General features: G+C 42.9%; 2 protein-coding genes across 13 annotated transcripts in view; one reads left to right on the top strand and one right to left on the bottom strand.

Annotated features, from left to right (window-relative positions):
* Positions 1–22,938, bottom strand: part of IMMP2L (inner mitochondrial membrane peptidase subunit 2) — a 690,201-nt gene that overhangs the window by 361,837 nt on the left and 305,426 nt on the right. The gene's annotated exons all lie outside the window — the stretch shown is intronic.
* Positions 2,650–5,006, top strand: LRRN3 (leucine rich repeat neuronal 3). Its single transcript, XM_036246409.1, has one exon. The coding sequence runs from the start codon at positions 2,799–2,801 to the stop codon at positions 4,926–4,928; it is 2,130 nt and encodes a 709-aa protein (XP_036102302.1). The 5' UTR covers positions 2,650–2,798; the 3' UTR covers positions 4,929–5,006.

Below are 22,938 nucleotides of genomic sequence, written 5' to 3'. Positions count from 1 at the left end.
CAAAATTAAGTGAGAGAGATGAATATATACACTCATTCATTAGCGTAGTTCACTTATGGGTCCGCGCGAGACACTTCCTGAGCATGTGTGTGCCATTACCACGCCGAGGGGCTGGGAAGCTCCGCGGGAGGTGAGTGTCCCACGAGGGAGAAAACACGTAACACTGTGGCGGAGGTGAGGCAGGGGCCAGGAGACCACCGTGGAGGGTAACAAACCATGACTCGGGGGGGAGGACAGGCCAGGGCTTCCCGGAGAGGTGACACCTGAACTCAGGTGAGCGTCCAGTAAAGATACAGGTGCTCAAGGAAGAGAAGAGGGCGAGGTGCTCCCAGATCCACCTCCAGAGAGAGGCTACGGGCAGGGGAAGGAGGCGTGGAGGGGAGAGAGGGAAAGAGGGAGCCCGGATGGTGGGGGGCCCTGTGGGCTGAGGGTTTCTCAGGCACCTGCAGTGAGGAAGGGGCTGTGTTAGAGTCTCTCCTCAAGGACTCTATATCTACTTTAAACAGTTATTAGGAGCCCTGGACAGTTGCTCAGTGGTTAGAGCAAAGAGGACCAAAGAGTTGGGGGTTTGATTCCGGTCAAGGGCACGTACCTCGGTTGCAGTTCGGTCCATGATCCTGGCCAGGGTCGTGTGGGAGGCAAGCAATAGATGTGTCCCTCTCACATTGATGCCCCCCCCCTCCGCCATTCTATCTGAAGATAAATGGAAAAATATCCCAGGATGAAGATCTAAAAAAAAAAAAAAGTTATTACGAGCTCAGCCCAGCGTAGCTCAGCTGGTTAGAGCGTCATCTCAAACAACAAAGGGTCTTGAGTTTGACTCTTGGTCAGGGTCCGAACCCAGGTTGCAGGTTCAATCCCCAGTGAGGGTGTGCAGGAGGCAATCAACAGGTGTCTCTCCCTCCCACCTCTCTTTTCCTCTCTCTCTGGAATCAACAAAAATCCTATCTTTGGGTGAGGATTTTAAAAAATTATTAAGAAGTCCTAATTGGTAGTTACAGAATAGTCACAAGGATATGAAGTACAGCATAAGGAATACAGTCAAGAATAGAGTGAGAATTATGTATGGTATCAGGTGGGTGCTGGAAAGATAGTGCACAACTGTCTAACCACTATGCGGTGCACCCCGAACTAATACAAAACAGTGTCAGATGTCAACTGCAACTGAAAAGTGAAATTAACAGTAACGGATTAGGAGTAATAGTTGAAAAGTTCCATTAAGAAAATGCAGCTAAGCCAACAGACGCAAGAAAAGGCAAAGCAAAGACACTTTTAACTCAAGATAACTTAGTACTAATCCGGACTTCAGGGTGAAATCACATCTCTTAAAATGAAGGATAAGGGGAAAATTAGGTGTGACTTTGGATTGTAAATGTTTTATAACTTTGAAAAACTCGAGCTTTTTTTCTTACTAAAAAAGAGAAGTCTCTCCACAGAGACCACATCTCCAAATATATTTATCTCTGTCACGGACTTAGAGTCAGTCCGCAAAGCATCAGGAATGCGACTGTTGGGCAGAGAGGACGGAAAGGACAGTGTTCACAGCCCGATCACTCGGCAGCCCGAGTGCTGGGAGCTAGCGCTCCGGAGCGAATGGTCCAGCCGCCCAGCCGGCCGGCCCCGCAGGCCGAGCTGGGCGCCCCCTGACGGGGTGTCCCTGGAAAGGAAGCATCAAAACTGCAACGGGGTTTCGCATTGCTGGTTTTTATGTGACAAAGACCTCGGTATCCATTTAAAAGAAGGAATATCTAAGTGCCTGTTTTCCTGCTATAATAAAGTTACTTTGTTGCCTGTTCGTGATTAGTGGAATCTAAGTTATTTTCAGGGAAAAATAAAATAGTCCAACATGAATCTGAATTTCGCTGCAGAATGACAATCTACAGGCACGTCTACGTCCAGGTAGACTTCACCTCTTCCGAACACTGCGAAGCTCCAGTCCCTTCCTAAAGGGGGTGCTGTGGACAGAAGCGTGAATGAAAACAGGGGTCCAGCCAGGACTCCTGCTCACCGCACAGCCGTCTCCCGGGAACCTGCGGGACCGCGGGCTGATGCACTTGCTGGGACCTAAACAGGGTCTTCCTTACAACCTGTCCATTCTGTCCAAGAGTGGAAAAACACCCTTTACCACGGAAACTTCTTTCCCCCTCATTAACTAATTGTCCAAGGGAATGACAAATATAATGAGCAAAATGACAAGGTATACACAAGTAAAATCGGAAAATAACACAAGTATGATGGAGGCATGTTCGTTATGTTTAATGCACTTTCAGCCAAGATTGTGTTTGTCGCCTGCCCGATGTCTGGGCCAATAACTAAGTCACCAAAACATATTGAATTCCCTGTCAACTCATGACTGTCACACATGAGATCACCGTATTTAGTTAATGGATGTTAATTATGGTATCCTTTTTCCCTTTGGACTAATTCTGTTTCTTCTTGCTTTTGTATTTCACTTTATTCTAGTTGGCATCACCCTGCTAGGACTGAGCGGGCAGGGATCCTCAGAAATCAATGAATTGCTCGATTTCCTGTGGCCACCTACTCACACTCCGTCTTCAAAACCGGTATCAGTGTCTTATCCAGGAGGCCATCGCGACTTTCCCCCCAACATGTATGACGTTTCTGGACGGGGCATCTGCGGCACCAGCACTTAGATCCATGAGGACAAGCCCTGCACGTCTGCGGCATTCATCCCTCGATCAGGACGACTGTTTTCCTTATCGATCGGCTCCCACCGAACGTGCGCGCAGGGACCGTGGAATCCTCGTGGGCCCGTCACCTGTCTGAAGAGGGACGCTATGATGAGGGACATGCCACTCCGAGTGCACGTGCTACTGGGCCTTGCTATCACGACGCTGGTGCACGCTGTAGACAAGAAGGCGGATTGCCCACAGTCATGTACGTGTGAAATCAGGCCGTGGTTCACACCCCGATCTGTTTACATGGACGCGTCCACCGTGGACTGTAACGACCTGGGCCTTTTACATTTCCCCGCCAGGTTGCCTGCCGACACGCAGATCCTGCTCCTGCAGACGAACAACATTGCGAAAATTGAACACTTCATAGACTTTCCGGTGAACCTGACTGGCCTGGACCTATCGCAAAACAATTTATCTTCGGTCAACACTATTAATGGAAAAAAGATGCCTCAGCTTCTTTCTGTGTACCTAGAGGAGAACAAACTCACCGAGCTGCCGGAAAAATGTCTGTCCGGACTAAGCAACTTACAAGAACTCTATATTAACCATAACTCGCTGTCTGTGATTTCGCCGGGAGCCTTTGTAGGCCTCCGTAATCTCCTTCGACTTCATCTCAATTCAAATAGATTGCAGATGATCGACAGTCAGTGGTTTGACGCCCTTCCCAACCTGGAGATCTTGATGATTGGGGAGAATCCAATCATCAGAATCAAAGACATGAACTTTAAGCCACTGATCAATCTTCGCAGCCTGGTTATAGCTGGTATAAACCTCACGGAAATACCGGATAATGCCTTGGTTGGACTTGACAACTTAGAAAGCATCTCTTTTTATGACAACCGGCTTCCAAAAGTGCCCCATGCTGCGCTCCAAAAAGTTGCAAACCTCAAGTTTTTGGATCTCAATAAAAATCCCATCCACAGGATACGGAGGGGTGACTTCAGCAATATGCTACACTTGAAGGAGCTGGGGATAAACAACATGCCGGAGCTGATTTCCATCGACAGTCTTGCCGTGAATAACTTGCCAGACTTAAGAAAAATAGAAGCGACCAACAACCCCAGGCTGTCCTACATTCACCCCAATGCATTCTTCAGGCTACCCAAGCTCGAATCACTCATGCTCAACAGCAACGCCCTCAGTGCCCTGTACCACGGCACCATCGCGTCCCTGCCAAACCTCAAGGAGATCAGCATACACAGCAATCCCATCAGGTGCGACTGCGTCATCCGCTGGATTAACATGAACAAAACCAACATTCGCTTCATGGAGCCAGAGTCACTGTTCTGTGTGGACCCCCCCGAATTCCAAGGCCAAAACGTCCGGCAGGTGCATTTCCGGGAAATGATGGAAATCTGTCTCCCTCTCATAGCGCCAGAGAGCTTCCCTTCTGACCTGGATTTGGAAGCTGGGAGGCATGTCTCCCTACACTGCCGCGCCACTGCAGAGCCACCGCCGGAAATCTACTGGGTGACCCCTTCGGGGCAAAAACTCTTGCCTAACAGTCTGACCGACAGGTTCTATGTCCATTCTGAAGGCACACTAGATATAAGTGGCATAACCCCAACAGACGGGGGGTTATATACTTGCATAGCAACTAACCTGGTGGGTGCTGACTTAAAGTCTGTTATGATCAAAGTGGATGGTTCTTTCCCCCAGGATAACAACGGATCCTTGAATATTAAAGTGAAAGATGTTCAGGCCAATTCCGTTCTGGTGTCTTGGAAAGCAAGTTCTAAGATTCTCAAATCCAGTGTCAAGTGGACAGCTTTTGTCAAGACAGAAACCTCGCACGCCGCCCAAAGTGCTCGGATACCCTCTGACGTCAAGGTATATAATCTTACTCATCTGAACCCATCAACTGAGTACCACATCTGTATCGATATCCCCACCATCTATCAGAAACACAGAAAACAGTGTGTCGATGTCACCACGAAAGGGTTGGACCCCAGTCAGAAAGAGTATGGCAAGGGTAACACCAGCACATTTATGGCCTGCCTTGGAGGCTTTCTGGGGATTATCGCTGTGCTATGTCTTTTCAGTTGCCTCTCTCATAAAATGAATGGTGATGTTGGACATGGCTATGTGAGCAATTACGTACAGAAACCGGCCTTCACGTTTGGTGAGCTTTACCCTCCTCTGATCAATCTCTGGGAAGCAGGCAAAGAAAACAGCACAGCGTTGGAAATGAAAGCAACCGTTATAGGTGTGCCAACAAATATATCCTAAAAACAAAACAGAAAGCAACCAACCAGACCTACTTCAAAGAGAAGCTCAAGACTGTATTTGTGCTTGGGGTGGGGGGAAGCAGAGAAACATTACTTTCTAGAAGGAAGTTTAAGCTTCATCAATGCTGCTCGTGACCAATGGAAATATGTACAAGTTCAGCATTTTAATTCACTGGCTTCAAAGGGTACCGTGGCAACCAAATAAAACAATTCCATTTTCTAGAACATTCATGTAACTTTTATGTCTGGACTACAGTGACAGTGGAAAAAAAAACATTTCTGTACTTTTTTTTAAGTATATAAGAGTAGTTGAACTGAGCAATACCTCCTACTGTGTTGTATCACACATATTAGCCACGAGTTTTTGCCGTGACCAGATACACTTGAATTGACACGTGGTGTAATAAAACGGACAAATTCTGTAGAGTAGACACAGTGAGTATGTGGACCTCTTTTATAAGGAAAATACATTTTGGATTAAAATCAATTGCTTTTGTCTTGTTTTTGTTTCTAAATAAAGAGTAATTTCTGGGAATAATTCATCGGACCAGATATCATTTAAATGGCCACAGTTTAGAAAAGTCTTTTTCTATAATGGAATTTGAAATGCTCAGAGTAAGACACTTTTACTAGGCTCTGGAACTACTTTTTTATAGTGCACAAAAATGGATGTGAGACGGCACTTTATTAATATTGAAAGGCAATCATAACATTGTACTTAATCCTTTAACTAGTGATGAAAAGAAATCCCCTAGGAAATTATGTATTCACTTAAAGATTTCCTTTGCTTAACAAGAATCTTTTATAGTAGGTTTAATTATTAAGTTCACATAATGTAAATCAATATCTGAGGAACTGAAGGTCTTATTTTAATAATTAGTAGTAACTCAACTTTAAAGTGCTTGCTTTGCAGAAAATGTTGCCAAATTTCAGAAGGACTTATAATGTAGGTGTAACCTTCAAATCTTTCTGTGAGTCCAAATACTTAATGTGCTTTACCACAATAACAAGCAAAGAATCTAATAATTTGTTGTGTTGCAAAGTTAGCAATGAAACAAGTTCTACATAATCCCAAAAGAAGGACATTTACGTACTTGTATAGCAACTAACCTTATAGGTGCTGGCTTGAAGTCCATTATGATCAAAATAGATGGTCTTTTTCTCCAGAATAAAATAAAACTTAGAATTGTAGAAGACTAGGACTTTCCAAGACTAAAATTATAGAATTTTCCTTTCAAATCTATTGCATTAGTAGAAGTTTATAGGTTCAATTTTATGAAAGTCTCCCTTTTATTTAGTTCACCCCAATATAAAATGGCATGAGTCATATAATCCCAAAGTTCAATAGAAATTGAAGAGGACAGTTTTTTTTTTCAATAAAAGGACAACCTTCTCAAACAAATTTAGAGGTAAAAATAAAATTAAGTACAGTTCTCTATGACTATATTTAAGGCACCTGAAAAACACAACTTAAAAAATTGAGAATCATTGAATTGAAGTGCTAATAACATTACTAATTATTTAAGAGTCTTATGTAGTAAATGTATGGATTTTACTTGGGAAAAAAACCAGGTAAGACCTTTTAGGGTTTTAGTCATATTTACAAACAAAGAACCATAGTCCTGTAAAATAAATGTATTTGTGTACAAAAAAATGTCCTGAAACATAAAAAAAAAACAAACTGAGATGATAAACTATTTTTTGATAGGCAAATCGCTCATTTCTACTAAGCTACAAGGTTTCCATGTTAATTGCTGCTGCACGTGTTCATAATCAAGTCTCCGATTTCTCTTACAGTAGCTTCCTGCACAGCATCAGCATGTCACTGTCCTGAAAATATTTCCAGTACTACAGTCATGTCAATTTATTTGTTAATATTAGACATTTGCATTGACAGTTTCTAATTAAACCCTAGCGGTTTTTCACAATGTGGAAGGCAACTGTTATGAACTCTTTAAAACGAAAGGACAAACTGTGTTAATTTAACACAACCACAATATGAGCCTCGCTAATTCGATGTGTTTTCCAAACACAAATTTTACAAGCTGATGTATCGCTATCGCACATTGGCTGACATTAGAATTTATCAGCAAGACATGCTCATTCATCATGAGATGTTTCAGCACCACGGACAGAGCTTTTTAGAGCCTGGCTATTTGTCAAAATATAGGAGCTGAAATAGGACCTATTAGGATGCCGGTATTGTATAGGTCAGCAAGAGCTTTCTCAGGTAGCTTGTATGTTTCTCATAAACCTATCTGCATAAAGAACTATCACAACCATATCATAAAGCTAAGAATCCATTTGAAGCTACATTTTCTTAGAAAAGTTGTAGCAAATAAGCACACTGAATAGGCACATAATAGTGAGCACTAAAATGAAGTATTTTTGTTACAGCCAAATAAATATAGATACTTAAAGCAAAACGTGATAATATTTACTTGATTAAATTTTAATCTAAACTGCCTGTAAGAGAGAAAACAATTTTTCTTCTATCACAAGCATGGCATTTCATACTTCTTATGTTACCCTCTAAGTATCACATAAAATCAACTAAGGACTGGTCAAAGCAATCAAGGCATATAACATACAATTCAGTGATAGTGAATGGAAGAAATGCCAAACTTTACCTAAAACAAACCTCTGAAGTTTATACCGCCATGAATGCCCAGTGATCCCCTCATCTTATATGGAAGAAAACATTTTTTCACAAAAATAACTTTAAAAAAAAATTAAACTTTTTCTAATTTGTACTACAAAATAAAATTCAAATTTTCTGAAAATAAGTACATCCAGTGGAATACAAAAGTGCATGAAAATAATGTGGCAAGAAATGTTATTGTCAGCAAAGCCAAGCAATAATATGCTGCCAATCACGTGTAGATCACTGTGTACAGAAAAAAGAAAAAGAAATGTGTTTATGGTACATACATCAGTCTTTTGATACGGATTTAAGTTCTTAAATTTCATTTTATTTAAATGAAAAGTGTTAAGTGAAACTACATTATCAGCAAGCATAAGCTTAAAATTTTAATTCCTTAGTCTGTTCATTGAACTATCTTTTATTTACATTCAACAAATAGTTACTATATGGCTATCAGTCACTGGAAAAACAGAAGAGAACAGAACCAGTTCTTCACCATTAAGGGGCTTATATTCTCCTGGATTACATTCTGGCTGTGTATCACTTTTTTCACAAATATGTCTTAAGTATGTTATTTAGTAGAGTGCCATCTTCAATCCATACTTTCAAAGGATGATAACACTCAGAAAATCATAGGTATTTTTCTTGGTCTAAAATGTTTTACTTATCATAACATGCTAATATAGGAACCTAATTCAAATTTATTAATGAATTTGATTATTTATTATACTCTACATGTGGAAACTAGCCTAATACCATCCTTAGACTGCTTAAATCAAGAAGCATGTCTACTTACCACAAACTATTTCTAGGCAGAGAACCTATGTTAACTATATGTTTGATAACTATTGATAACTATATGTTTCTCCTCCTTTAAACACAGGGAGATCGATCACCCAAAAAAATATAAAAAATTAAATTCCAGAAGGTAATCTAGCATTGACAAAATGTTTATATATTTTACAAAGAGAACCAACTTACTATATCAATTCTTATAATATCTTCCAACAACTATGAAGAAAAGCCTTAAAATTCCATAGATTAACCCTTTACATGAAAAATCAGAAATATGTCAGTAATCAATAAATCAAACAAAATACAACAACTAAAAGTTTAAAAGCATAAATTTGCTAAAGAAAGGGAAAATTCTGATAAAATGTCCCCAGAGCTATCACAAATACCAGGAAAAGAAATGATCGTTGCTTATGTCCCCCATTAAGTGGCAAGTTGGGCTTCATCCTGAGGTTGACATTCTAAGAGATGGAGGATAATGAATAATGATTCCATTGTGACATTTTGATCCAATCTCTCTCATTCCTTCTTTGTAACTTCCCCAAACAAATGAGAAGAAATAAGTAAAAGGTGATTTTTTTTTTTTTAAAGACAATGGTTGTCATAACTATGTTTACTATATTGAACATCCCAAATGGTCTTTTGGGGATAACTCCAAACAGAAAGACAACGATGATCTTCATGCTTTGTTCCAGAGCCCCCCACTTTTATTATATCTTTTCACCTTGACTCGAGTATTGCTAACTAGGTCGTTGCTTGGGAGCATCGCAGTATCGTACTGGAGAGAAAGGCCATGCCTGGAATCAAAATGCTACAATCAGTATCAAGGAGTTCTGGACAAAGAAAAAAACAGACTCACACCAACACAATTGTGGCTGCTTTTGTGTGTTTCTTAGAAAAGTGAGGACTTCATGTAGAGTTAAGGCTGACCACCAATTTGATTTGTTTTATACCTCTGAAGCAAGGGAAAAATAAAAACACTATTTGTAGACAGGAATGACATGACAAAGCATTGTTAATTCTAGTAGCCATAATCCATATAACCAAACCTTAGACTAAGATATTGAAAGGTAAATGCTAAGAAAGACTATTCTAAGAAAATACAGATTATTTTTTAAAGTCTGGCCTAAGCATTTCATTAATGATATAATAAAGGTGCTCTTGAATTGACTAGCAAGAATTCAGTACCCTCTGGTGAGGAGATATCATGTGAAATACAACACAATTCCTCTTTTATTCCCACTGAAAATAGACAAGCCCACAGAAATGTGAACTGACCTATTCTCTTAAAATCAAACTGTGGCATTCACATAAGTAATAAAGTGACAGCAAACATCACATACAATTTCAAAATTATTGTCGAGTGCCCGGAGTAACAAAGCATAGCAAAAAGAATCAAGGTTGACCTTGGCAAGCCTTTCAGAAGAACGAACTAGAATGGCCTTTGAAGACCTCACAGCAATTTGTTCATATTTATATTTTTGAACTTTAATATATTTTCAAAAAGTGAATAGTGTATGTGACCATTTTAAGAAAACTCCAGTTTCTCATTAAAACACACGGTTTGACGTCTGAACTTACTGATTCGATATCCAATTGCGATATCCATTTATGATGTTTGTCGGTCTCTGGACAAACAATGGAGTGAGGCTGGAACATAAATGCACCCTCCCAATCCTAGTATGGAGAGAACCACAGTGTGATAAACTAATCCCCTTGTCATTTGTGGGACCAGACTCAAGGCTGACAAAGACAGAAATCATTCTTAAGTCATCGGAGGTGCCATTGTTAAAGCAATATGGTCAAATGCACAAAGAGTTCTTCAAAAGAATAGTATAGAAAACTAATTCATTATCAGAATTGGGATTAAAGTAAGGCACCTTTGGTAAATGTCACTTCAATACTGGTTTCAGAAAGGAGTCACATATTCAATAAAGAATAAGAAACCATGTCTCCAAGATAACATAAAGGTTTCTGGAATATCCATCTCTGTTTCCTGGTCAGTTCATCAATAAACCAACATTATAATATATATTTTCACATTAAATAATTTATTTGATCAGATTTAAAAAAAACACATTTACATACAAAATGGGTAAACCTATAATTATGTGACTCTTACTATCCAATTCAAACAGTTAAATGTAAAAATAAAAATCCTTTAGACCATGGATGTGATATAGAAAAATGTATAAAACCAGAAGAAACCATTAATTACTTCCTACTAAAAAATCTTTATCTAGACAAATTCATAGACTGCATTTAAGGAAGGAACTACATCAAGAAGAACCGCACGAGTGTGTTTCAATCCAAACTTGGTCCTCAAATGACAACATGATGCTGGCTATCTTTTCCTGACACACAAAATGCATATAATTAATAAATAGATTATAACATAATATTCCGGCTGAGCAAATCCATATCCATGTCGACTTGAGTAGCAGCAGGTAGGAAGGAAGAGAGAAAGTGTGTGCTGGATGCTGCGTATGTGCCAAGCTGGCCATTTGGCATGGTCTTCAGAACCCCCTCCAGACATGCAGGAGGGTGGGAAATGAACATGTACCATCTTGCTGCGTGTCTGGCCTACTGACGGGTATCGTCTCTCTCCCTCTCTTTCCCCTTCTCTCTCTCTCTCTGATGGAGTTTAGCTTTGTTGGATGACTATTCCAAACCTTGAGTTCTGAGCAGTTCTATTTTATAAATTGGAATTTAAGAATTGGCCCTGAGGAATGCTATAAATGAATATGTTCTAGGAGAACCAAGCTATTTAATATAGGTCAGATGACATGGATGGTTTGTTGATTAATGGGGCAGCAAAAAATATTAAATTAAAAAAAAACAAAAAACTTGACACTATCAAACATATCCATATGATTAAAACCTACAGATGCCTACAGAGGAAGTGGGGGCCATCTATACTTCCCAGAAGAACAAGGTGGCCCCTCAGAACCAACACTTTCATAGCTTAAAGAGCTTCTCTGAGGTTAAACTGGCATATAAAAATAATTTTCCGTGCAAAGAAGTTCCTCAGTATTCAATGAATACTAATTTTCCTTACAGATATTTGGAAGTCATTATGCTGAACCATGCTCCTACCCAAATGACATGCCCCCCACCTGATTTTGTGTAAATGAACTGTCTTTATGGTAGAACTCCATCCAAGCAATGACATTTGGAAATAATTGTAGCAAAGTTCATTCATCGTAGCAACGTTTTCATTAATACATGGCTTTTATTCATGCGCTCCTCATTTATTGAGGGTCTGCTATGTGAGATTCGTACTAGAGATTCAATATTGACTGTGATAGACAAAATCTCCGACATTGTAAGACTTAGCGAATATAACAGATACCACCAACAGATGACTCTGGCGTGTGCAATGTAGGTTAATGAGGAGATGATAAGGAGGGGTGGCATACATGTCCTCACTCGGGGGCTATAGTTTACTATAAAGCATCCTAACGACTAAGACCACCTTTCCGCATTGCCCAGTTGGAGAGCAGAGAGACACTGGAAGCGAGTTAGGGCCAGTGTGCAGACAGCAGGAGAATCTGAACGGCATCGGAGGGCTGAGCACCTGGGAGAAAGTTCCGGAGGCAGGAAAAGCCAGAGCTGGCTTCAGAAAGGAAGACGGACAGATGGGTAACAAAAGCAAACTTTGTCGTTGATCTTAGTGGAAACGAATGTCCCAGGGAAAACGACTAGGCCAAATTCAAAACACCAGGACTAATGGATAAGGCTACAAATGCCAGGTTTCCATATGTCAGTCCTGCCTCCCTCTGTAGCCCAGCTCGTCTCCCATCTAATCCCTCTTTCTCCAAAGCTGGGAAGATGAGAAGTCAGAAATAAAAAAAGGACACAGACGTAGGTACACTCTATATTCTACCCCCTCGGGCTTGCCCTAATCTGAAACCACACACACACACCCTCACACCCACACACTCAAGACACTCACAAGCATAGACTTGGACACACACCCTTCGTGTTCAAGGTTAACAGAATTCAGTATTTGCCAGATAGCCGAATTTCAGATGTTTCCCCCAGTTTTAAACTGCGTTTTATTGTTTTTCAATTACAGTTTACATTCAATATGACTCTGTATTACCTTCAGGTGCACAGCATAGCAGTTAGACGATCTTATACTTTACACAATGATCCCCCCGCCATGGCCAGTACCCCCGCCTGGCACCGGACACAGTTCCTACAATATTATTGACTGCGTTCCCCACGCTGTACTCCACATCCCCGGGATGTTTCCTAACCACAGTTGGCAGATAGTTTAAAACTCCATCTCCCGTGAAATTAACAGAGGGTCAAAGCGTGACGCCAGCTCCCTTCAAAGGGTGACAGATGGAAGAGGCCCAAGGCATTCTGGGCCGTTTGGTACATAAACACCCAACGCAATGTAAAACCGGGATCTGTGTCTTTGAATCTCAGACGGGTCTAGTTCTATCCGTACGGTCCGTTGCCCTTCTTCTCTTACACCAAGTATAATAAGTAGGTAAGCATAAAGAGACGTAGGCCCCGGACAGTTTGGCTCAGCAGTTAGAGCACTGGCCTGCGGACCAGACAGTTGCGGGTTCGATTCCAGTCAAGAGCACATACCTCGGTTGCAGTTCAGTCCCCGGCTCTGGTCGGGGTTGTGCAGGAGGCAACCAATCGATGTGTCTCTCTCACGGTGATGTTTCTCTACCTCTCCCCCTCCCACTCTATCTGAAGATAAACAGAAAAATATCCTTGGGTGAGGATTTAAGAGAGGGGGGGGAGGGGGAAGCCAGGAAAACACTGTGTCTCATTTCTCTGGGCTCTTCCACACCAAATACAGTTCTCACTGGATCTCACAGGTAGCACTCTGCTCAGATAACAGAGGGGAAAACACACCCTCTAGGATGTTTTTTCAATAGAGACCTTGAACTCAAAATAATTTCAAGTAGGAAAGAGTATTTGTAGAAGTAACGGCAGGCGAATCAGACGCTCTTCTGGAAAGTGCATAGTTTCTCACCACTATGCTCGAGCAGAACAAGCTGTACTGAGATGGGCCAGCGTGAGTCGAACGTCGGGTCAGAGTTCAGAAGTACCCTGTGCCCCATCATTTCAAGCCTGACTTTGAAGATGCACTTGAACAGTGACAGAGGAAATAGGCATTCATACACAGAATCAACACAACAGACACAATATCAAACATGAGGGGAGAGAGACATTCGCATAAACATGTGGAGATACTTTTGCTACCAAATTTTCTCAAAACTGTTGTGGAAAAATGTGTTTCTCCTGGACTGTTCAATTAGTTACTTTTCAATTCCTCCATATCATTTTTTTTTTAAAACTTTGTTGGAGATTTTCACCTGAAACCAAGGGGAAAATTCCAAACAGAAAATAAGCTGGGTGCGACCACATCGCCTTCCCGTGATATCTGAAATGCTGGTGCCCCTGTGTGCCCGCAACACCCTCGCACCCGATTCCAACTCCCAGTCTGTGGCTAGTGCTCCAACCCGCACAGAGGATGTGTCTGGCTCATCCCCTCCAGGACAGACAACACAGAGCACCCGGGAGCCTATAGATAAAGGGGTGACTCAGTGCAGTGAATTTTATTTTATTGATAAGCGCAACTCCATCAGCCCAAGGCTGGGGAGCTCCGACCAGCTGGTTTTTGGGTGAGTCCTCAGAACTCCAGGTAAGGAAGCGTATGCGGCTCAGCCAAACTGACTTGACAAATCATCAAACAGCAAGTGCTGGCGAGGGTGTGGAGAGAAGGGGACTCTAGTACACTGCTGGTGGGAATGCAGACTGGTGCAGCCACTATGGAAAACACTATGGTGTTACCTCAAAAAGTTAAAAATTGATCTGCCATTTGACCCAATGACCCCACTTCTAGGAATATACCCTAAGAAGCCTGAAACACCAATCAGAAAGAATATATGTACCCCTATGTTCATAGCAGCACTATTTAAAATAGCTAAGATCTGGAAACAGCCCAAGTGTCCATCAATAGACGAATGGATAAAAAAGCTGTGGTATATATACACAATGGAGTACTATGCAGCTGTAAGAAAGAAAGATCTCTTATCCTTTGAGACAACATGGAAGGACCTGGAGAGTATTATGCTAAACAAAACAAGCCAAGCAGAGAAAGACAAATATCACATGATCTCACTTTTTTGTGGAATATAATGAACTAAACAAACTGATGAACAAAATTGACCCAAAGACATAGAAGTAGGGTACAGACTGACAAACCTCAGAAGAGGGGGTGTTGTGGGAGAGGAGATAAACCACAGAACTTACATGCATGTACGCATGATCAATGGACATAGACAACAAAGGTGTTAATGGGGAGAAAAGGAGAAACATCTGTAACAAAAACAAACTAAAAAATAAAAAAGAAAGAAAGAACAAGTCGAGGTTTAGCGTCACTGAGGCCAGAGTATCTGAAATACTCGAAGAACCATGAGATCGGGAGCCCTGGATTTTGGAACCAAAGTTAAAAATCTTAAACTTATGAGGATGTTATAAAATCCTACTGATACATATCTGTAAGGTACTTTTTAAGATACAAGACATTTTCAGATACATTGTGGCAGGCATTTGAGTGTAGTATCCATGTATCTATTCTGTGATGCCAGGGAAATTACGCTGCCCTACCCTGCTGAATTGTTGGCTATGTGGAAGGAGACGGCAAACAAAATGATCATTAGACACATTTTCAAACCCACTGAATCTTCGGACTACAAAGCGGGCACTGTCGTCTGTGGGCCCCTTTGTGGTGGCACTGGACTTATCCATAAAGATTTTTGCTGCGTTGGGAAAAGCCAACTTGTGAACTTGAAATACTCTGCCTGCAGAGGGGAATTTCTCTATTAAACCTCTCCTAAGATTTTCCTTGATTTGAAATCCTAAGCTTATCATCATGTCACATTTCTCTGTTCAAGTATATTATTATACAATATGACATAATTATATATTTTATCTGAATATATTTTTATTATAAAAGTAACACATGATTACCAGGCAGAATATGAGAAAACACAGCCTCACCTTCTCCATGTTCCCCATTTGTACTCACAGAAACCTGTTCTTTGCTTTCTGCACAGTTTATATTATTTCTGACTCTACTACCTTCCATCTTCAAGCAGACGAGAGCTTCCCAGACTTTCAGAGCGACATCCGAGACTCCGAACTCAGAGGTGAAGAAGGCTTCATCTTCGCACCGGGCCCCAGAGTCTCCCAACGACGTGACTGACAGGTGTTCTATCCTCTATGAGGTCAGTCATTATAGGTCAGCCTACCCCCCTTTTTTTTTTAAGTTTTAGGATTAAAAAAACATGTCCCCCGCATGTTAAACTGAGAACATGCTTCTTTCTACCCCACACTAGCTTGATGTCGGGGGACAGAGGACCAGGCAGCCCTCCAAGTCCATTGCGCTGTCATGCCCTTATGTTCCCTCGCTCCACACTGCAGAAATCCAGGTCCGTCAGGCACGTCGGGTCTTCTCTGGAAATGATCCAAGTCACTGAACCTTCTCTGACAATACAGTACAGGACACAGAAGGCAGCTCTCCAGGTGTGCTGGGTTCGAACCTCTTGTTCGGGGAGCAACGCTGACTAAATCCCTACACTGTTTTCAAGAGGAAGCGGGGCCGGCTGTAGGCAGACAAGGCTCGGGACGCTGGTGCCGAACCCTCTGGTTGGCCGCATCGCCAGCCTCCTCGTCACCAGCAAGCAGCCCATGCAAATCCCTAGCATACACATAAACTCACTGAACCCCTGTGGGGAAGCCACACTTAACATTACAGGTGAGAACACTTAGATTTAGAAAGAGTAAGGAGCAAACCAGGGCTTCCCTAGCAAGTTTCCATGGGCGGTGGGGACAGGGATATGGTCTCCGTGTAAAAGCAATAGGACAGCTTGCTAAACCTTAAAGTGTCTCCTAAGATCTAATATGAACTTGTAGGCAGGTACATGTCGTTCCGCAGGTAACAGGGCGGGTCTTAGAATAACAACCCCGGCAAGTAGCAGAAGAGCAGAGAACTAGAAATCGCTGCAGCAGGAAATCAGCTTCACTGACTGCAGACTTTCGGAATTAAGCCTGCGCGAACCAACACCTGAGAAAGAGAAGCAACGCCACCTCACCACGTAGACGCCACGGCCATCGGAGGAATCAGCAAGCTACGGGGCATCTGTCACAACCAGAAAGACAATCCAGCTGCCGAAGAAGACGACTAATGAAAGAGACTTCCCCCTTTACCCTTTTCTACCTCCCTCCACCCCATGGCGACAGGGGGAGACTTGACGGGGGGCGGTGAACACACAGTGCAATGCACAGATGATGGGTATACAACTGTGCACTTGAAACCTATACAATTTTATTAACCAATGTCACCGCAATAAATGTAATTAATTTTTTTTAAAAAAGTAATTTGAGCTCTGGCCGGTTTGGCTCAGCGGTTAGAGCGTCGGCCTGCGGTCCCGAGAGACCCGGGTTCGGTTCCCGCTAAGGGCACGTACCTCGGTTGCAGTTTGTCCCCGGCCCTGGTTGGTCGTGCGGGTGGCAGCCACTCGATGTGTCCCTTTCACATCGATGTTTCTCTCTCTCTTCCTCTCTCCCCCTCCCACTCTACCTGAACAAAAAATACAAAAATGTCCTCAGGTGAGGATAAAAAAAAAAAAAAAAAGTAATTTGAAAAGAGAGATTTTTGCACAAACTGGTTGTATTATTGCTTAACTTAGTAACAGTCATCAAACCCCATCTTGAGTTGACAGGTTACCAGGGAGGAGAATATCGATCGGAATAACTAAAGCTTGTTTTTGTTTGCTACTTGGCTTCTAAACTTTTTAATTATGTTTCACATTAAAATAAAAATAATACATTGCAATGCATACATGCAAAATAAATAAATAAATTTCACACAAAAAATCATTCTTACTCTGTGCAATGCAAACTGATATTTTCCATTCTGTTCTAGTTCTGTTTTTGAAAATGCTGGATGATCTATTAACTGGTTTCATTAACTACTAATGATCATGACCTGCAATTGGAAGACCACTGAGCACCAGCTGGCACACCCGTCATCAGAAATGAACCACAAGCCACCGGTGGCCATGGCTTTTCCACTTCGCTTTCTTTTTGTAGTTATTGCCAAGACGACTGCTGCTTCTGCTCAGTCCAGAGTGTTGTGGGGAGCAGGAGGAGAGACGGGAGAGGCGGTCCCTGAAGAGAGCTCCGTGAAGGGGAGGAGAAAGGGAGCATGCTCCCTGTGAACAGACTCGGAAGAGCTGAGTAACCTGCCCCAGCGGAAGGATTGGGATTAACTCCAAGATCTGTATGACTCCAAGCTTCTTAATGTTTCCAGAGATCGGAGAATGGCCTACAGGAATATGATGAATATCTCTAAAAATGCATCTGTCTAAAGATACTATAATGAAAAACCTCTTCAAATGACAGAATGAGGAGATTTCCCGATAATCTCATTATCGATGTCTAAGCAAGAACATCCATTGGTTGAGTGTATGACTTTCAGCTGGGAATGTTACCTGGAGTTTCATTTAAAGGAAGAAACAGTGTGTTAGTTTTCTAGGGCCACCAGAAGAAAGGACCACACGGCCTTCCTCCAGGTCACTGTGTCTCTACACCAAATATCCCTCTTTTCTCTAATTAAAGGTGCCACTCATTGGACAGATTCCAATGTGGCCTCATCTGAATTTGATTCCATCTGTAAAGACCCTATTTCAAAACGAGGTCACCTTCACGGGACTGGGGCGAGAACTTGACTATGTCTTTCTGAGGACACAACTCAACCTACTACCAGCAGACAAACACGAGTAATCCTAGGATGTCAGCTCCTGTCAAGTTGGCACACGCAAAGTTATGGGGCTCTGGTCAGCTTCTCGGGGCAACAGACTGTGGGAGGAAGGGTTTTCAGCTTCCTCCCTCTCGGTTCTTTGACAGAATTTGCAATGGTATAATAAAAATACAAACAAAACAATTAAAATCAATCTCCAAGAAGGATTCCTCTACACTCAATGTACACGAATCCTCACGTTGGCAGAGCCCTTCGGATGCCTTGGAAAGATGTTTTCTGAGTGAAGTCAAGAATTCTTTAAATCCATTTATTCAGTTGCTGGTGACTCACCTCACCATCTCCTAATCATGGCAACAACAAAAAAATGATGTGAAGCCAGAATTACAATTTTCCATCATGCAAAACAAACACTACACAAAACACTGGCATAATCGCTTTATATACTTAGGAAGATCGATTTTTCTATTTCACACTTTCAGACCACATTTCTCAAAGTAAGAAAAGGCAAATGTAATCAAGCTTGAGGATCCAAGAAGCTGAGCAAATGATAGGAAGAGAAAATAATTTGATTTGAGGGGTAGAGATATTAAATTACCACCTCAGTGCTTTGGATGATAAAAGCAGTCGAAAGCAGTTCGGTTTCTTAAAACCAAGTGGTATTCCAACAGCTTCGCCAAGGAAGAACGGGAATGAGTGTTGAATTTCTGTTGAGAACTTTCATATGAATGAGTTAAGAAATTATACTTTAAAAATCTCACTACAAAAGGCAGCCGAATACAGATGGATTTGCTGCACCTTTGTAGAAACATACTTTAAACTGCAAAAGAGGTATCCCATTTATTATTTTCAATACATTTGCTGAATGTAGATACTGTCAAATTGCCTGGAGTAACCGGATGCCTTTGTTTTACGGAGGAAACAAAATCCCTCCAGCTAAAGGTCTGCCTCTGCTTTTGTCTGTTCAGCACCAGCGTAACTGGGTAACAGAGTGAGAGAAAATACCCAAGGGCACTCCCTCTGCCCAGTGAGCTGGCATCCCTTCAGCTCTGGCACAGCCCTACGTGAACTCCTGGGACCAAGTCAGAAGGAAATGGTGTGCCCTCCCGTTTAGCTGCAGCAGCTGCTTTTTTAAAAAATATTTTTTCCTGCCCTGGCCCGTTTGGCTCAGCGGTTAGAGCGTCGGCCTGCGGTCCGGAGAGACCTGGGTTCGGTTCCCGCCAAGGGCATGTACCTCGGTTGCAGTTTGTCCCCGGCCCTGGTTGGTCGTGTGGGTGGCAGCCACTCGATGTGTTCCTTTCACATCGATGTTTCTCTCTCTCTCTCTTCCTCTCTCTCCCTCCCACTCTACCTGAACAAAAAATAGAAAAATGTCCTCGGGTGAGGATAAAAAAAAATATATATATATATTTTTTCCTTTATTGACTTTATCGAGAGAGGAAGGGAGAAGAAGAGCGAGAGAGAAACATCAATGAGAGAGAACAGCGATTGGCTGCCTTCTGCATGCCCCTCCACTGGGGATCTGGCCCACAACCCAGGCATGTGTCCCAACCGGGAATCGAACCAGCGACCTCCTGGTGCAGGGGTGTATGCTCAACCACTGAGCCACACTGGCCGGACACAGACGCTTTTTATTATGTGGGCAATACACGGGTCAGTGGATGTCGGTCTCCAGTCGTGAGTACACAAAACTCAGAACTTATCCCTGCAGTATCACTTATTACGATACTGTTGATTTGTGTTATGTAAACCTTCTGCCCACCCCGTCGGAGTCAGTACTTCCTCTATAACTGCTCAGCCCACCTTCCATTTTAATGACATCGCAAACAAATGACACCGCAAACAAATGACACCGCCCGTTAAAAGTCAGGTGCAACGCAGCTACAACCCGGCAATGCTACGGACAGTAAATCAGCGCAGTCGGCTCAGAAAAGTGGGGCATGGCTTAACAAAAAATGACCAGAGATGAGGTTCCACAGACATACACTCCCGCTGGTTTTTAATTCCTCTGAAGTCACAGTCAGTTCTTACCAACCTAAAAGTATCATCGGTTGCTTTGCCAGTGGAGAATGCCAGGCACGATGTGGTCAGCGGCCCGAGACCGTGGCATCTGTGCTCCTTCAGATGATGTAACTTACTGGTCAAACCCTCTAGGGCAAAAGAGAACCACCTGCCTGCAGGAAGGGAAACTGTTGCAAGAGTAAATGTTTAAAATGAGGATGCCTTCAAGACCACAAATACAGCCGAAGAGACCAGATTGCTAAATGTTTGTTTTCGTGAACATGATGTTTTGAAATTATCTGGGTTGATCCTTTATCTGAAGTTCCGTCTGGCTCTTGTGAGACTGAGCGGGCAGGAAAGCATCCACGCGCTGTGCACTGGATGGCTGGCATCCACCAACAGAAGGGAGAAGAGACCGCGCGTTTCCATCTCTGCCCTATTTACGCTGCACAATGAAGAACATTTTTTGGAACCGAGCTAATGAAAAACTAAATTAGGACACAATTTTACTGCTCTGGGAATCTCTGTGGCACCATTACCCAGAGGCCAAAATCCTAAAAGTTTCCAATAAACTAGAACAATGGCCCGAGACCGACTGGGCTGCTCTCTCTTCGTCCAGGAGTATTTGTCAGGAGGTGAAGATGTGACGGGTTCCCGGGTGCTCGGAGACGGGCCAGCGGCGGCCCCCGGAGCCTGGAGAGTAGACAGACCCTGTGGAGGACAGAGCGACAGGGACACTGGTGCTTCCAGGCGTTTTTCTGAAAACTCCAGAGAACAGTAATTAACCGGATCCTCATACGCAAGCTAATCGTCTCTCCCATCGAGAAAGTCGCTGTTTTGTAACCGAAGACATAAAATAGGGCCCGCTCTCTTTATAAGAACAGCAATATGTCCCCATTTTCTAGAACGGAAGGACGAAAGCAAAACATCGTTCCCTCGGATGGAAAAGCAAACACTTACTAAGGGGTGCTGCACCTGCTGGACATTGGGGTCACCTCACGATCCCCAGCAAAGGGAAGACCTAGAACAATCCTCCCCATGACAAGATGGCCCGACACTGTCGGCATCACAACTTCTTCGAAAAGCGGAAACTCTGGTTTCATTTCTACCACTACTCCCAGGCTTCCTACTGTCTCAGCCACGGGACCCCAGTGACCGTGATGGTCCAGTTTCCCACTTATGCCATTTTCTTAGCACAATGAACAGGAATGGAGAAGAAATAGGAGCAGAAAGGAAAGAGGAGACACACAGATAGAGCAAGTTGGGCGAGGCGAGAACAAAGAAACAGACAACAAGCCGGGCTGGGACCCGCAAAGGGGGGAGAGACAGACAGACCGAGACTGGGGACGTGAAGGGACGGAGCCTTCTGTCCACCTGAAGTGCTCGATTCTTGCCCTCATTGCATGTTGGCTTGTGCCTAGTATCACCTGCTCTCTCTCCTGCCCTTTCAGAAATGGGTCGGCCCAGGCAGCTATGCCGTGAAGTGGCAATGACCTGGCTAGCAGGGACCCTCCGGACGGGACTGTGTACTCCTGAGCCCAGGTAAGTCGGGACAGTTACGACCCGCCCGCACATTTACTCTGCAGGGTTCTGATCTAAATGAAATCCAAAGCAGTAGCCTTTCAAAGACACTGTTCTTCGCCGGACATTACCTAGTTACTGGTCAACGACCCTCATAAACATTCGGAACACAAATGGTGAGAAGCGCAGAAATATTGCAGGGGTTCATGAAGTCAGCAGGCCAAGGCACTTTGACCACATGGCTCTGGGCAATTTTGGAAATATCTGAATTCTCACAAACGTCATGGGGTGTGAGAATCGAAAACGTTTCCATCTGCCCAAAGGAACGACTGCTCCTCACTCATACTAATGGCGATCTCATGCTGTTCTCCAAGTTGCTGAGGCTGTTTGGCTTCTCGAGGAAAAAATCACCTAATCTTCCCCTGCAAGGGTAATTTTCAAGCCTCTTGGGTCAATGGCTGAGTGACAAAGCAAAGCAAAAATTAATAGTGTTGAGAGAGCTGCTAGAAATAGTCTCTTCTTGTCTACTATGCTTACAATAGAGGACAAATACTTGGATGGGCAAATGGTATAAGAATCGTGGAATATTATGCCTTTAAATGAAAAATACATGGCTAGCCCGCTGGTGGGGCTCAGTGGTTGAGCATCGACCCAGGTACCAAGAGGTCGCCGGTTCGATTCCCAGTCAGGGCCCATGCCCAGGTTGTGGGCCTGATCCCCAGTGGGGGGCATGCAGAAGGCGGCCAATCGATGTTCTCTCTCATCAATGTTTCGATCTCTCTCTCTCTCTCTCTCTCCCTCTCCCTTCCTCTCTCTGTAAAATCAATAAAGAAAAAATTTTTTTAAGAAAAATACATGGTTAGCCGATGGCAGCATAAGCCTAGCACTGAGACCTTCTGACTGTTCATCTGATCACCTCTGCACTCGGCAGGCATAAGTTCTGGCCTGGGCAGTGTGGGAGAAAGCAAAGGAGAGACAGCTAACACCAACTCAGCTATTTTTGTTGTCGTTAACACCGCATTCCATACCCACGCTCCCAGTACGTATGCTGCAGTCTGAGATACGACTGACTTACAAGAAAGAATTCGATGAAGAATGAGAATTTAGTTCCCTTACAACCCTCCACATCTTTCCTCCCAAATGCTCCTCAAATACAATTTTGCCACCACTTTCTGTTCAATCAACATTCGTGTAGACGTTATTATGATTAGAGCTGAACCACATAGTATAACTATGACTGTGATTACATTTTGTTTC

Source organism: Molossus molossus, unplaced genomic scaffold (assembly GCF_014108415.1).
Source record: "Molossus molossus isolate mMolMol1 unplaced genomic scaffold, mMolMol1.p scaffold_m16_p_7, whole genome shotgun sequence".
In the NCBI taxonomy this organism is placed as follows: domain Eukaryota; kingdom Metazoa; phylum Chordata; class Mammalia; order Chiroptera; family Molossidae; genus Molossus; species Molossus molossus.
The sequence above is the reverse complement of the archived record's forward strand: the minus strand, read 5'-3'. Positions and strand labels throughout refer to the sequence as shown.

Excerpts from the sequence above, each read along its gene's own strand:
- LRRN3 (XM_036246409.1), top strand. The coding sequence starts at position 2,799 with ATGATGAGGGACATGCCACTCCGAGTGCACGTGCTACTGGGCCTTGCT.